General features: G+C 40.2%; 1 protein-coding gene across 1 annotated transcript in view; it reads left to right on the plus strand.

The window, feature by feature from the left end:
* dqx1 (DEAQ box RNA-dependent ATPase 1) overlaps positions 1–14,180 on the plus strand; it is a 16,814-nt gene extending 2,634 nt beyond the window's left edge. Inside the window, exons 2-12 of the mRNA XM_072673525.1 lie at positions 2,468–2,827; positions 2,988–3,181; positions 3,453–3,840; positions 7,244–7,540; positions 7,981–8,080; positions 8,531–8,689; positions 9,761–9,952; positions 10,127–10,252; positions 10,400–10,590; positions 11,170–11,360; positions 12,296–14,180. Of these exons, the coding sequence (XP_072529626.1) occupies positions 2,528–2,827; positions 2,988–3,181; positions 3,453–3,840; positions 7,244–7,540; positions 7,981–8,080; positions 8,531–8,689; positions 9,761–9,952; positions 10,127–10,252; positions 10,400–10,590; positions 11,170–11,360; positions 12,296–12,491 (2,334 nt within the window). The 5' untranslated portion in view covers positions 2,468–2,527 and the 3' untranslated portion in view covers positions 12,492–14,180. The remainder of the gene's footprint in view (positions 1–2,467; positions 2,828–2,987; positions 3,182–3,452; positions 3,841–7,243; positions 7,541–7,980; positions 8,081–8,530; positions 8,690–9,760; positions 9,953–10,126; positions 10,253–10,399; positions 10,591–11,169; positions 11,361–12,295) is intronic.
* Positions 14,181–14,223: the final 43 nt, after the last annotated feature.

Below are 14,223 nucleotides of genomic sequence, written 5' to 3' on the forward strand. Positions count from 1 at the left end.
TAAGAGTACACCATAGAGACAGTTTGGTACCTTTGCTCTCTGAGACTATAGAGCTGGGCAGTTTGACTATATTTATTGTTTATTAGGGCACCTTTTTTCTTCTTTTTTGCCCATTCCAACTTATCAAATGTTTAAACAAATGATGTCCTTAAAATTTCTTGTTGTATTAATGCCATATTACCCACCCCAGTTATTCTTTAGTATGCAATCAATCAATCAGAATGACTGGGGTAGGCAATATGGCATTGATCAGGATTTTTAAACAAATGCTACTAAATTAAATTTAAGTTCGTATTGAAGGACCCACAGTGACTTGAAGGCCCTAAGTGACTTTTACACTGCTCAGACTCAGACTACTCAAACTACCTTGGTAGAGGCAGAATGTACATGTCCAGTGTGCTCATAGTGGCAGTTTGCATGGTAGTTGGCTTTGCATGCAAGTGCAGATAGCACTTCCTAATCTCAAGGACTGCTGTATTTGTGTGTGTGTGTGTGTGTGTGTGTGTGTGTGTGTGTGTGTGTGTGTGTGTTTAAAGAAAGACCACAATTATGATGACATCAGAAAGTCTCAATGACACAAAGCCAAATGTCATGTCATGACTGATACACACAACAACAAACAAAATGGAGAGAGTGGGCAACAACTCCACAACATTTGTGCAAGTAGCCGCAAGGCGTGTGCTGACATTCCTAACATGTGTGGAATAGCACAGCCCCGCAGCTGCTGAAGACTGAAGCTGCTGGAGTTGCTTAGTCCTCACATATAGTCAGAGTAGACCTTTCTTTAATCAAGAGTGAGTGACCGATTCTGTACGCTGGATTGATAATATGCAGCACCAATATATGTCCTATTAAACAGATCAGACAGCGGCCAGACTTGACCAATTCATGTTTGATGCTGTTTCTGATAGGGTGCAATGTTGTAGCAGTGCTGTCTTTCTAAATTTAGCAAAATCCTACAAAGACTGTTGGTACATGTTATTGTCTGTGTACTTCTGTTTATGTTCTAGAGATGAACTTATCACAGTCTTATCGAGATCATCAGACAATTTCTTACAAATATTGGCGTTTAGATGTTAATATTTGTCTGATGTTTCAAAATGATCTCATAATGTATTTATTGTATTTGAGTTGCACGACCGTGGCGGCCCCCGCCTTGCTGGTCTGCCTTGCATGAATGGCACAGATAAAATAGAATTGATAATTACTGCACTTTCCTTAGCTGTTAGCATGTTTTGACTACATTAGCTGCTACATTAGCACAGTTAGCAATTGGGGGACTAATTGGCCTACTCACACTGCATAAAATAAAGGCACTACAAAAAGTTTTTTAGCGAATTCATTGAAGAAACACCTTTTAAATTGGTAATGAAACTTTACACAATTTTTAAAACCTTTAAAGTTCTTTACTCATATTCCTTGGTTCTTTATGGAACCAAAATTGTTCTTGTATTGCATTGATTAAAGAACCCTTTGTAGCAATGTACTTTTATTAAAGAGTGCATTCAAATAGCAGTGATTAGCTAACATTGTATTAACAATGAATTTCCCCACCGTGGGACTAATAAAGAATTATCTTATAGACACTCTGACAGCTCCAGAGCTACTTCATTACAAAGTGGAACCTCTGAATAAAGAAATTATTGGGTAAAAGTTAGATAATTAGACTGGTTATTTTATGTAGTGGTTAACCACCCAAAAAAAGGTCTACATTTTGTTCATTTTACTTTTACTGTCAAATTAACAAATAAATTTTAATTTTTGGGCAAAAACTTGAATTTGGCCAGCTATACATTGTGTCAAAATTTCATGATGAATGGATCAGTAGAAATGATCCAAAAGACTTTTATGGACTGCCATTGAAAGCTAATTCTTTTTCTTCTCCAGTAAAATTAGCATTTTGCAAATTGTCATATTTTTCTGTCAGGCTAATCAATGTAGGTGTAGGTGTGCATTTTTAAAAATATGTCAATGAAAATCTTTACAATCTTTACTTGAAGTCAGTTCATGCCTAATAGTCTGTATATTATCATAAAGTAGAGCATTTTTCACCGTATTTTCCTCATTAAATAAGGTGTGTAATGGTGATTCTATCTATTGGGTGGCAATGCTGTTAAAGGATATCATTCTCTGATAGCTGAGAAAATAGGAAGTGTAATAACTGGATGTGGCTCTTCAGATATTTACTTCATGCTACATGGAAAGTTAACTTAAGAATTTTATATTTTATATCTCCTAACAATTATATTTTTGCTGAATGGCGGAAAATTTGACAAAATGATCTCTGTGTTCCCCTGAAAAGCGTGTGTGACCGTTGCCCAATTAGGGTAAACAGAATTGGATGCTAACGTAAGCTCAACATAAACACTATACAGGCATATGTTTCAACTTGTTTTGTACATATGTGTCTGCCTCTTAAAGAGACCCTGGAAGCATTAATGGAATCCTTTTTTTTTTCACTTTGCAGATAATTTAGACTTCCTGAGTTCCTCAGGTGTCGATCTTTGGGCCTCGTGTGCTTCTCATAATGTCGTCCTTCCCGGCAGTCCCGAAAGCCGGCCCAGGCCTTTCTGCTTTGGACAATCTCTCTATGTCCTCGCTGTTGTCCGGGGACCTGGAAGATGGGGCGGAGGGCGGCGAGGGCGAGCTGGCCGACCTGGAAGTGAACCCTTACGATAGCCTGCCCTTTTCCTCGCGCTACTACTCCCTGTTGGAGGAGCGGCGGAGGCTGCCTGTGTGGAATCTGAAGTACAGCCTGCTGGAGCACCTGGAGACTCACAGCATGGTGGTGCTGAGTGGAGAGGGTGGCACTGGCAAGAGCACACAAGTAAGGAGCTATGCACGGTCACACATACCCATACATACCCATGCACACTTCCTGCAAACTCACACTTTGTAGGATTTACTTAACAAATACTGTGTAAAAAAAAAAAACAATTCAGGGTCTTGACCAGTGTGTTTGGGGCTGTTTATGTCTATGTATGCAGGTGCCTCAGTGGTGTGTGGAGTATGCGCTCTCTCATCAGTTTACTCAGGGCCTAGTTTGCTGCTCCCAGCCCTTTGCAGCAGCCGCCTGTAGTTTGGCCATTAGAGTGGCTGATGAAATGGACCTGAGTCTGGGGCTGGAGGTGGGCTACAGAGTACCTCATGATGATGGCTGCACGCCAGACACCTTACTACGGTGAGGAAAGAATCAAGCTGCCTTCATGGGTTATCAGAACTTTTGTATGTTTAGGTTCCTGACGGATAAGTTGCACATAAAGGTCCTTTGCATCAAACAAATCATCACTGTCTGGCAAAAACTGTCGGGCGTGGCAACCTTTGACATCTCTGTTTTGGTTATTCCAAATGTTAATTCCCAATTCCCAATTTTAGGTAATATAAAAGTTTAAACAGCAGTATACACTACACTGAAACCCCATTTTCAACTTTCTCAATATCTCTCGTCCCAGCTTTGTGACAGACTCGCTGCTCCTGCAGGAGATGATGTCGGACCCCTTGCTGCGGCAGTATGGTCTGCTGGTGGTGGATGAGGCCCAGGAACGTACCGTGGCCACCGACGTGATGATGGGCCTCCTCCGAGACGTGTGCCGGCAACGCAGTGACCTGCGGGTCGTGGTGCTCGCAGCACCCCCTGTGGCCAGCAGTATCGCCAACTTTCTGGGGGAGGGAGTTCCTCATCTCACCATTGACCCACCTCTAGACAAACCTACCATAGAGACACTGTACAGGGACCCCCCTGCTGGACGAGATCCGCCGTCAGCTTCTTGTCAAATGGTGTTGGATCTCCACCGGCGAGGTGAAGAAGGAGATATACTAGTCTTCCTCCCCAGTGGCCAGGTATTTATAGACACTCAGCCGTTTTAATCTTGTTACTTTGTAATTTCATTGACCAGGGCGTTTGCAGGTAAGTGCCTCTCAACTGTTTGCTGAAAGTCCAGCACGTTTACTCTTGATAGCTCAGCTGAGTTGTTTAAGTACACCTATCGTACACCTAACGTACAGTAGGCAGGTTACCTAAAAGAAATGCCTACTGTGTGTTGTGAGCATCTTCACTAGTCACTACTGTTTCAGTCTTTAACCATGTCACATCATTGGACCACCAGTGTGTTTCTTGTATGTTCTTGTATGCACATCGCATCTACAGATTGAAGCACTGTGTTTTGTCTATGGGTAGTAGATTCTTCTTTATAAAATAATAAACACAGCTCTTTAAAGAAGTCCAGTGTTTCCAGCTACCATGAAATACACAGTTAATCTAATCAATGCTTCATTAAAGTAAATCAGACAAGCTACTGGTGGAACTAAACACATCCATACAGTGGCTGAGGTTCACATAGAAATCAGGAACCAAACCTTTGTTCTTCTAACCAGTAGTGCAACTGCTCTGACCTCTGAGGGGACCAAAAACCAAAAATTACCCCACTGAAATTGCTGTCAACCAAGGCTGTTGTACTATAAACGTTTTAGTTTTATTACACTAATACTATGTAATACTATCTACTAATCTTAATAGTGCGGGTTTGGCAGGTCAGTACATAAAATATGAATATACTAACCCGTTTTGTACTAACAAGAAGTAATGAGGGTTGCTATTCCAACGTATATAAATATAAGTTCTCCTGCACTTGCATCGTTATCCAGCATTTTTTTTATTTTTCCAGACGTGAGTAGTTCCTCTCTTTCCGTTTCGCATTGTATTGTGGGATAATAGTGTCCATCATAACCATCCTCAGACACAGATCAGTTTCCAAGTATGCATCATGGATATTTGAGTATATTTAACTGTGACACTTTTATCTATGAAACATAAACTAGTTATAATTACTAATTGGTATGCAATTGGGACACACACACAGTGTTATTCTAATACTTAGTGTGTTGTATTGTGGTGAGTATATGATGATGTGGCATAATTATATTTACTTCAGTGTTTTCAGTGTCAGTAATAGCAGTGTTGGACAGCTAAAAGTTAGCTCCAAGCTAAGTGCAGCTTTACTCTACACTGTTTTGCTATGGATGTGCAGCACTGTGCTCTCACCAGTATCAAGTTATTGGACATAATTATATCAAATATGTATGTTGTGTTTTTACTGTGAATGGCTTGCAAGTTAGCTAAAATTAGCAAGCTAACAATACCAAAACTATACCAAAAAATACCAGGACTTTTTGGTGAGCGAGCTTCAGGTTTAGCCAGTCAATTTAATTAATGTTTATTTACATGCAAATAAATAAATAAAGTGTTTTACTAAATAACAAACAAAGTCTTAGTTGTAAACAACTAACAGCAATTTTTGAGAGTGCATGAAGCCTTTGCACAGTATTGTATGTGTATTAATGCATATAAAATCCCCAAATCTCTCTTCCATTCGTCTTGTCTCAGTTTCAGTAGCTTGAATTACCAAGTCCATTGTTGAGTCCATTGTTGCTTTTGGCAAGAAGCAATTGAATGCTTAGGAAATTTAACAACTGCCCCAAAATTTTACTCCGATTACCCAGAAGGGATTCCATTGAAAGGATCACCAAAACAAAAATGAAGAGGATCTCATGTTCATTCTAGACTGTCTAGTTTTGACCAATGTTTGCCTTCCAGCTTTCCACAAAGTGATAGTTCTGCTATATTGTTTGGAGGAATGCTTGTCAAGTCCTTGGACATTATTACTTATTTATTTACCTGTTTTGTCCTCTTATCTCTGCATAGGCCATGCACATATCTCTCAGTCGCTACCTGTTCCTCATGTTCTTCCTCCCTCCCTTCCTCTTTCTTTCTGTGACACTCTGTAGCTGTAATCTGCTGAATGGCACAGGTGTATTGGGTGTCCACTGTGTGACACCACTAAGGTTACTTACTGACTCTCATGAATGGGATGATCTAATAGAATGGGTCGGATCTCAGCAGATCTCAAATGACCAATTCCTTGTCACTGCAAAACAGGCACAGACATGACTGTTTAACGTGCATTTGCGAAGGCATTTGAGTAAAATGTGTAGACAATAAGGAAAATAGTCAATCAGTGTATCTGAAGTGACAGAAACCTTGTCAGAAAAAAACATGCTCACATAATCCACCTAGCCAGCCAGACTAGCCAGCCAGCATGTTCGTGTGTGGCTCACATGGGTGGAACTTGGGTTAGATGGATTCTGGGTGGACATGGGCTTTAAGTAAGTTTGTACATTTGTTGTTCAGGACCTATTACAGCACACCCTAATCTCACACGAGTCCCAAATAGGCCTCATGTGCAGTGTACAACCCAGATGGGGCCCATGCTTAACCCCTCCTGGTTCCATCACTGACCCTGGTAGGCATCCATATGTGGGGCCAACATTGAACCCATGGACAATTTCCTGATTCCCAGTTTGGCTAACCATACAAGCTCCACATGTGTCACACACACACGTGTCTACTCCCTCTTTGTCAATATTATCATGGCCTCACCCATTTCCTCATCTTAACCATTCTAACAAGGACTCTTACTGCAATACTAAAAATGTAGAGACAGAGAAAAGTAGATCTTTGTTTTGATGTCTTATTATTATTTTATGTATTTTCTTATTAGCATACATTAAGGATAAATGTATCTGATTCTAATTGACTGTTCAGTGCATCTAGAAAACGTGCAAAACACATCTAATATGGATCAGATATGATTTTGTGTGAACAACCTGTTTAAGGCGCATATGGGCTAGAGCTTACTACTACATACTTTACTAAGCAGAATAAATAGTTACTTGGCTTATGTGTATGGGTGTGCGTGTGTTTGTATTGGGGAGAACAGTAGGATGTTTGCTTACCAAGCATGCATATGTTATTAATTAAATTAAGTTTTTAATTCATTCATTCATTAAACTTAATTAAATTCAGCATTCAGTGTAATGCCACTGCGTTTGGATGTCTGAACAAGCGTGTGTTCTTCAATGTTTTATTGAGCAATACTATAGAAGCACCACATTTGGTTCCATAAAGAATTATGTTTGTAATATACACTATATGGACAAAAGTGTTGGGACACCTGATCATTAACCTTGATCATCATTGTTTCTTCCAAAATCAAGGACAGGGACTACTACACTCGAACATCTACAAACGTGGCTCTTGGGGGAACCAAAGAGATTCTTCTATGGCATTGCTCAAAGAATCATTTTACTCACCTTATTGTACAGTACTTCAACAGCAAGGTTTCTTACAGTGTATTAGGTTATATTTGCTATTTAAAAACCTCTTTCTTCTCTGTCTTTCTCTCAGGAAATTGGTGAATGTGCCGCTCTGTTAGAGAAGGAGTGTGTGGCTCTAAGCCCTCATCTGGGGGCATTACGCATACTCCCGCTCCACTCTGGCCTCGGTGCAGCCACGCAGCATGTGTACGATACGGAAGGGGCTGACGATCAGGCTGAACTGAAAGAAACAGAGCAGCCTGGTCCAGACACTCCTGAGGGGTCCGGTTTGAAACGCAGGGTCATCCTCACAGATGCCCTGGGAGAAGCCTCTTTCTCTCTGCCCAACATTCGCTACGTCATTGACACAGGACTCCAACTCAAAACGGTGAGCAGATCAGTGGGCAAGGCAGCATTCAGTGATTTTCCAGAAGATCTAAAAGTATCTCTTTTTAATGACAGGAATATTAAAAAGGGATATAACTTGGGAAACAGGGTTTTCGTTGATTATTGATTCAACTGACTTATTTTTATTTTTTATAAAAGAGTTTGATGTACTCTGTTGTTAAACTTTCAAAATGCGAAGTTCACAAAGCTATTCCTTAAAATATGTTTTTCCACCTACTGTCAAAATGTAAATGCCACATATGTAGTAATTAAAACACCTTGTTTAGAAATAAAGAGAGATTAGAAAATTATTTAAAAGTGATTTAAAAGTTTTCAGTGTGTAAACATTACTCTAACAAACAAATTGGACATTCCTATTTATTTAAACAAAGTATGCCGCTACTTATAATTAAAATAACCCAGCTTGCTTTTGTCCTTCAGGTGTACAATCCGCAGATCCGAGCAGACTCTCAGGTTCAGCGACCAATCAGCAAACACCAGGCGGAAACACGATCTCAGCGAGTGAACAGCAAGTTGCCAGGTGAGGCTTTCTCCTGACACCAGAGGTTCCCGTTCCTGTTCCTCCTATTATACCAAAAAATGATTCACACTAGAGGGCGCTCCTTATCGAATCCTTATTGCATGAAGTTGAGGGGTAAAATGTTCATGGCTAAATGTTTTTTAGTCTTTAGACAGAATCTTTTTTTAAAATGTAGAGTAGAAGAATATCAGTATTGGGCATCTAGTTTTGATTACCTTCTTGAAACTTTGTTTCTCCAGTATTGTAAACATCCTATAAAACAAGAACAAACTAGTCTAACTGACATCTGTTTTGTGCATTGAATATTGCATCTTTTGTTGAAATAGCAGTCTAGTAATCTAACACACATTAAGGGCTTATGAAATGCTTCATAATAGAATCAGGTGGACTAGAGCTCGGAAAACCCAACAAATACTTGAACTTACTGAGTAAATGTACTCTCTTTCGAAGGGGTGTGTTTTCGTCTATACTCCCAGTCCCTGTATGAGGAAGGGATGCCAGAGACCCGCTGTCCTGGAGTCACAGAGGCCAATCTCAGCCACCTGGTCCTTCTACTCAAGAGGCTGGACATAGCTGATATGGGCCAGTGCAAGTTCCTTGACCGGCCAGGTACGACTGCTGCATTAGTTTCCTGTATGAATAGTTAGAGCATGATAGCTTGCCTTTAGAGTCTCATCTCAACCCATTGCGCCTGACGGACCTGGTTCTGGATGGTATTGTGGATGGCGGATGTTAGCCAGCGCGAAAGTGTGTTTGTCTTAGAGCAACAACATGTCAAATATGCTAATTCTATGCAGGTCTGTGTTTTACATACATGGCAGACACAGCAGGATTGCACAAATGTTTCTGTCTGAGAAAGTGGCTGTATGCTGAGCATATGGCTGTATGCTGTTTTGTTCAGTAACAGCATTAATGTGCTTTTAACTAAAAAAAATCAAACTGCAACTGATATTTGGTACACACTGCTGTTCATGGGTTGTATTTTTCACAACAACAGTTTGTGACACAAAAACTGTAAAATATCTAAAGGTTGTGCATGTGTCAGTCCTCACTCTCCCAGTGTCAGGAGCATTACATGTGATGGGGTAATTGGGGTAAAAGGGTTGGGTAATTGTCTGTCTACAATTGAGGAGGAAAATTGAGTTTTCAGCTTTGATAGATCATTCTGTTCAGTTCATTCTGATCAGTTCTGTTCATTGCATAGCAAACTAATTAGAAGAGCAGTGCTGTGAAATTAGATTAGTAGCAGAAAACAGTAAATATTAAAGCAGAAACAGCTACATTTTACAATAGACTCAAGGGGTTAATCTTTAACCAGTCCGTCAGTCAGTCAATCTTAATTTTAAAGCTTCAAAGCTCAAGAAAAATGTTGAATCTGTATCAGATCAGCAAAGTATGACACAGTACCACTTTTTCATCTCAGGTCCCAACATAGACATCGATATCGGAGTATCACACTGTACCAATACACATATAATATACCTTCTTTTAAAGTGACTGAACTTTTAAATTAGCAATTTAAAGCATTTTGGTTAAGATGGGCATCCAAAAGTAGTCTATGCATTAAATGAAAATAAATTTAAACAAAACAAAGAATTAAAAATGTGCAGTACTCCATATTACAATATTTGTGAATATGTCTGCATAGTATCTATTTCTCTCTCCCATGTGTTTCTTTAGCTCCAGAGGCACTTATGCAGGCTCTGGAGGACCTGGATTACTTGGCTGCTTTAGATGATGATGGGAATCTATCGGAGGTGGGAATCATCATGTCTGAGCTTCCCCTGGAGCCACCACTGGCCAAAGCCCTCATTGCTGCCTGCGAGTTCGACTGTGTCAGCGAAATGCTCACCATTGCGGCAATGCTTACTGGTAAATAGGATTGCGTAACAAATACACATGCATGTTAGAAATGTACAAAAGGATCTGCAGACTGTAAATCTGTTGTGATGTCTTACAAATACACAGAGCAATTGCCTTTTTCACAAGGATGCACATGGTTATATCTCCTGAAAACAAAGGAAAACATGGCTTTCTTTTTTACAGCTCCTCCATGCTTCGTAACACCTCCACCCAACAAAGAGGAGGCAGCAGCAACTCATAGACGCCCACTTGTGCACTCAGAGGGAGACCATCTTACACTCATTAATGTCTACAATGCCTATGTACAGCGTAAGTACCTCCAAAATGACAGAGCTGAGGAGATGCATATAAAAGTTGTTATATATGCACAAATGCTGTAAAACAGGAGTTTAAAAATACTAAATAATCAGTTCAGTGAAAGTATTGTGTTGTCTGTGTCTGTAAATCTCTTAATAGACAATGAGGATGAAGCTTGGTGCTCCACTAATTTCTTAAATGCCTCTGCGCTGCGATTGGCCGTGGTGATCCGGGCGGAGCTCCTGGAGGTGATGCAGCGAATCGAGTTGCCAGTTTCACCGCCTGCCTTTGGCTGCCAGGACAACAGCACGAATATAAAGCGAGCTCTCATCTCAGGGTTCTTTCTTAAGGTAGTGTAATGGTCTTGCTTAGACAGGTTGGAGAACACTGTTACTTTCAATTCTAGAGTTGTGTAGAAATGATGCACAGTAAAGGTGACCAAGCATCTTGCCCAAAGTGCCCAAAAAGTGTGTTTTACAAAATAACTATGTTGTTACAAAAAAGGTTCATAAATTTAGATTCTGAAAGATATATACTATATCTATATGCACAGCAATGTAACTACATTTAATCTCCATGTTAAACGCATCCGTGGCAGTGAACAGACATCCAGTAAGGGCAGTAAGAATATACACACTGAGCGGTGGGCCTGCCACCTTGGGAGCAATTGGTTAGATGTTATGCTGAAGGGGGGCTAAGCGCTGTTCCTTCATTCCCCCACCCACTATTTCCTGCCAGTCCAGGAGATTGAACCTTTGCTGGTTCGAAACTCAGGTCAAGCTGCCTGCCTTACAGATACAGCTATACTGATGGATGGGTTAGGCACATTTGGTATATTTTGGTTGGGTATGTTTTGCTATTAGACTGTGGACAACTACTAATGTCAGTAGCTTCTACATACATATCTAATGGATTGTTGTCTTTCTCAGGTTGCTCATGATGTAGACGGCTTAGGGAACTATTTACTGTTGACACACAGGCATGTGGCTCACCTGCACCCCTTCTCCTCATACCTCTGCCGCCGGCCGCGACCCAACCCTCCGAGCTGGGTGCTCTACCACGACTTCACCATCTCCCATGACAACTGCATCCGCACCGCATCGGAGGTGCACCCCCACATGTGAGTATGTCTGTGGCTTGTTGTCTGGTCTTCCTTTACTAGTGCTTCTTTTTTCTGTTTTATATAGCCGCATATAGGGGTGACAAATGAGTGTCTCAGGCTGCATATTATCGTGAGGGCAAGTAGTTCAGATGGTCTTACATTTACACTTACACTTACACTTTACTCATAAACGTTTATACGCCATCATGTTTGACTGAAATCTGAAAAATAAAGTTCAGCAACTGGTGCTTAAAGGACAGGCAGCTGAAATTAAGTTTGTAGCCCACTCGTCAAACTCAATGTCTTGAGAGTTTGGCGAGTAGGCTACAAACTTTTTTTTTTTTTTTAAAGACATCTAAGCGAGCGAAATTAAATGACAGGAGCCACAGGAGACACAAAGTCTAAATGTAAAAGGCTTGTTTTAGAACTAGCCAGAGAGCTAGGTTTAGATAAGTTAAAGCTAATAGGTTAACCACCTCAACACAGACTGTGTTTCAGCTAACTGAGTCTCAAATTGCACAGTTAGAGAATTAAACCTCATATCTGAGAGAACAAAGTCGAGTCAGTGATCTTAGGACACATCATATGTGTAATTTTTAAATACTGTACTCATTTTGAGATTCCCATTTCCCAATCCTAACGCAGATCCAACCTTTAGCCTTTGTGATCCATTTTCTGGTGTTTCTAAGCAGCCCATAGTGGGCCATTTTTGTCTCACAACAAATGCAGTGCTTAGTTTCCTTTAGCCATGAAATACGATCACAACGGAGCTGTATTTGAGATGTGTGGAAATGCCAGGTGTAAAGCTGTTTTGTCTCACTCTTCACCTGTAATCAGATCATTCTGCTATTAATACCAGATATCAACAGGACCTTCATTATGCCACTTCTGCCCTGTGACGCAAACGTAGACAAAGCAACTTAAAAAAAAAAATCTGTTTTTGCATGTTACAGGTTGGTAGAATTAGCCCCTCAGTACTACTTGGGCAACCTTCCTCCAAGTGAAGGAAAAGACTTGTTAATGGAGATCAGACAGAGTCTTCTCCCACCGGACGAACAGGAGAACGGAGAGACTGAAAATAAGAGGCATGGAGAAAGGCCCGGAGAGCATCGGGACCAATACAGCGCAGAGATGTGTATACTACAGTAATGCATGCAAGAGCGTGTGTTGCATACACTGAAACTGCACATTGGATTTGGTGAGCCCACTACATTAGGTACAAAATAGGGCTCTCTTGAACGCATAACTAACTTTACAGCAGAAATCAGTGGCTGTGAGGGGCACAGTGCAATGCTGTTGCTGTATCTTAAGAACTTGAATCATACATATGTATGAGCTGAGGTAGCTGTTCAACAGCCTAAACAGACTAATCTTCAGCTGGCTTCGCATTGTTATCTGAAAGATTTTGTTTTTATAAACCCTGGGAATGCACCAAGCAATAATATGAGGAGATTAAATTTGGAGGACTCAATGAGGTCTAACTAAAATAAGCTAAATTATTAATCTTTCCCTAATAGTCAATGACAGACACTGCACTTCTAACCATAACAGTTAGTGAGAGTGATCATCTCTTAGCTACACCAGATGTGAAAAGAGATGATCTGATATTGTTCTATTCCAAAGGGTGTGTATTCCTCTCCATTGTGTGTGTTCTCTGACCGGTCATGAATAGGTGAAACAAGAGTCTGTCTCTTTTCCTGTCCTTGTGGACGTGTAAACCCGCTGTGATAAGGTGTATATCCAGGGTAACTTGAACCTCGAGGACAGATTTTGCTGGAGATCTGTGATCACTGTGGATTCTCAGGGTTGTTTACACAAGCCCTTTCATTGTAACCTTCCATTTTCTTGGCTATGGAGGTTTTTTTCTACTGCATTCTCCTTATCTATTTTTCCTCTATCCAAAACAATCTTGTGGCTGCATCTGTTAATGTTGAGACATTTTGTGTGTAAATATCTGATTTTAAAATATAATTTTTCACAACTAACGTGTGAACTCAAATATAACACGCATACTCTCAAACCTGCATACCATATGGGAGTCTTCCTTCTTGTAGTTCTTAATGGCTCTACAGAAACACCACATTAGCATTGCATTCATCACAAGGAAATCAGTATCCTGCCTTCCCTGTATTTTAGTTATAGCTCCTCTCCATAAATTTGGAAAAACAGAAAGGATGCACCAGTATAGAATTGATGTCGGGGTTCATGTACATGTTCTGTAAAAGATAGAAACTGGGACTTCCGTTTACCTCGGAAATCAGATGCCCGAACTGGGAATGACGTCACACCCACATCGATCCCATTCCAGTTAAACAATCCGAGAATCCTTTACCGGTTTTAGGGGAAAACAAAATGTTTTACTGCATATTAATGTATTTTGTGCATTGAAACATAATGGAAATATGTCCACAATGGACATGGACAGAACTATGTGTACGACAAGTGAGAAACAAATGGTTTTAGCACTGTTGATGTGCAGTTCGGCCATGTTGGATTTTGAATTTTGGGTTTGTGAGGGTCTCCAGACATTCCCATTAGAAAACCCGATTTTTGGAAGTGCTGCAGTTGAAATTTCCTACTTGGAACTTGAAAAAAACGGAAATCCAAGTCATAAGCATAAGTCCAGGATTACCATAACAGACAAATGTTATATCTTTTTCAAGAGGTTTAAAAATGCAGTACAATCATTAAAAAGCTGATATTTTTGCAAAGTAGGTCAGTAGTTTTAACTACTGGAATAAATAAATATGAATAAAATCTTTTCACATTGCCGACTTAAATTGAATTTAAGAAGGTTTTTATCCTTCGCCTGTAAGTTCACACGATAAGGTTTTTGGATGACCACAATGATCTGTACAATTTATTTACAGTGTATAATATA

This window comes from Salminus brasiliensis, chromosome 1, assembly GCF_030463535.1.
Source record: "Salminus brasiliensis chromosome 1, fSalBra1.hap2, whole genome shotgun sequence".
Taxonomy (NCBI): Eukaryota; Metazoa; Chordata; class Actinopteri; order Characiformes; family Bryconidae; genus Salminus; species Salminus brasiliensis.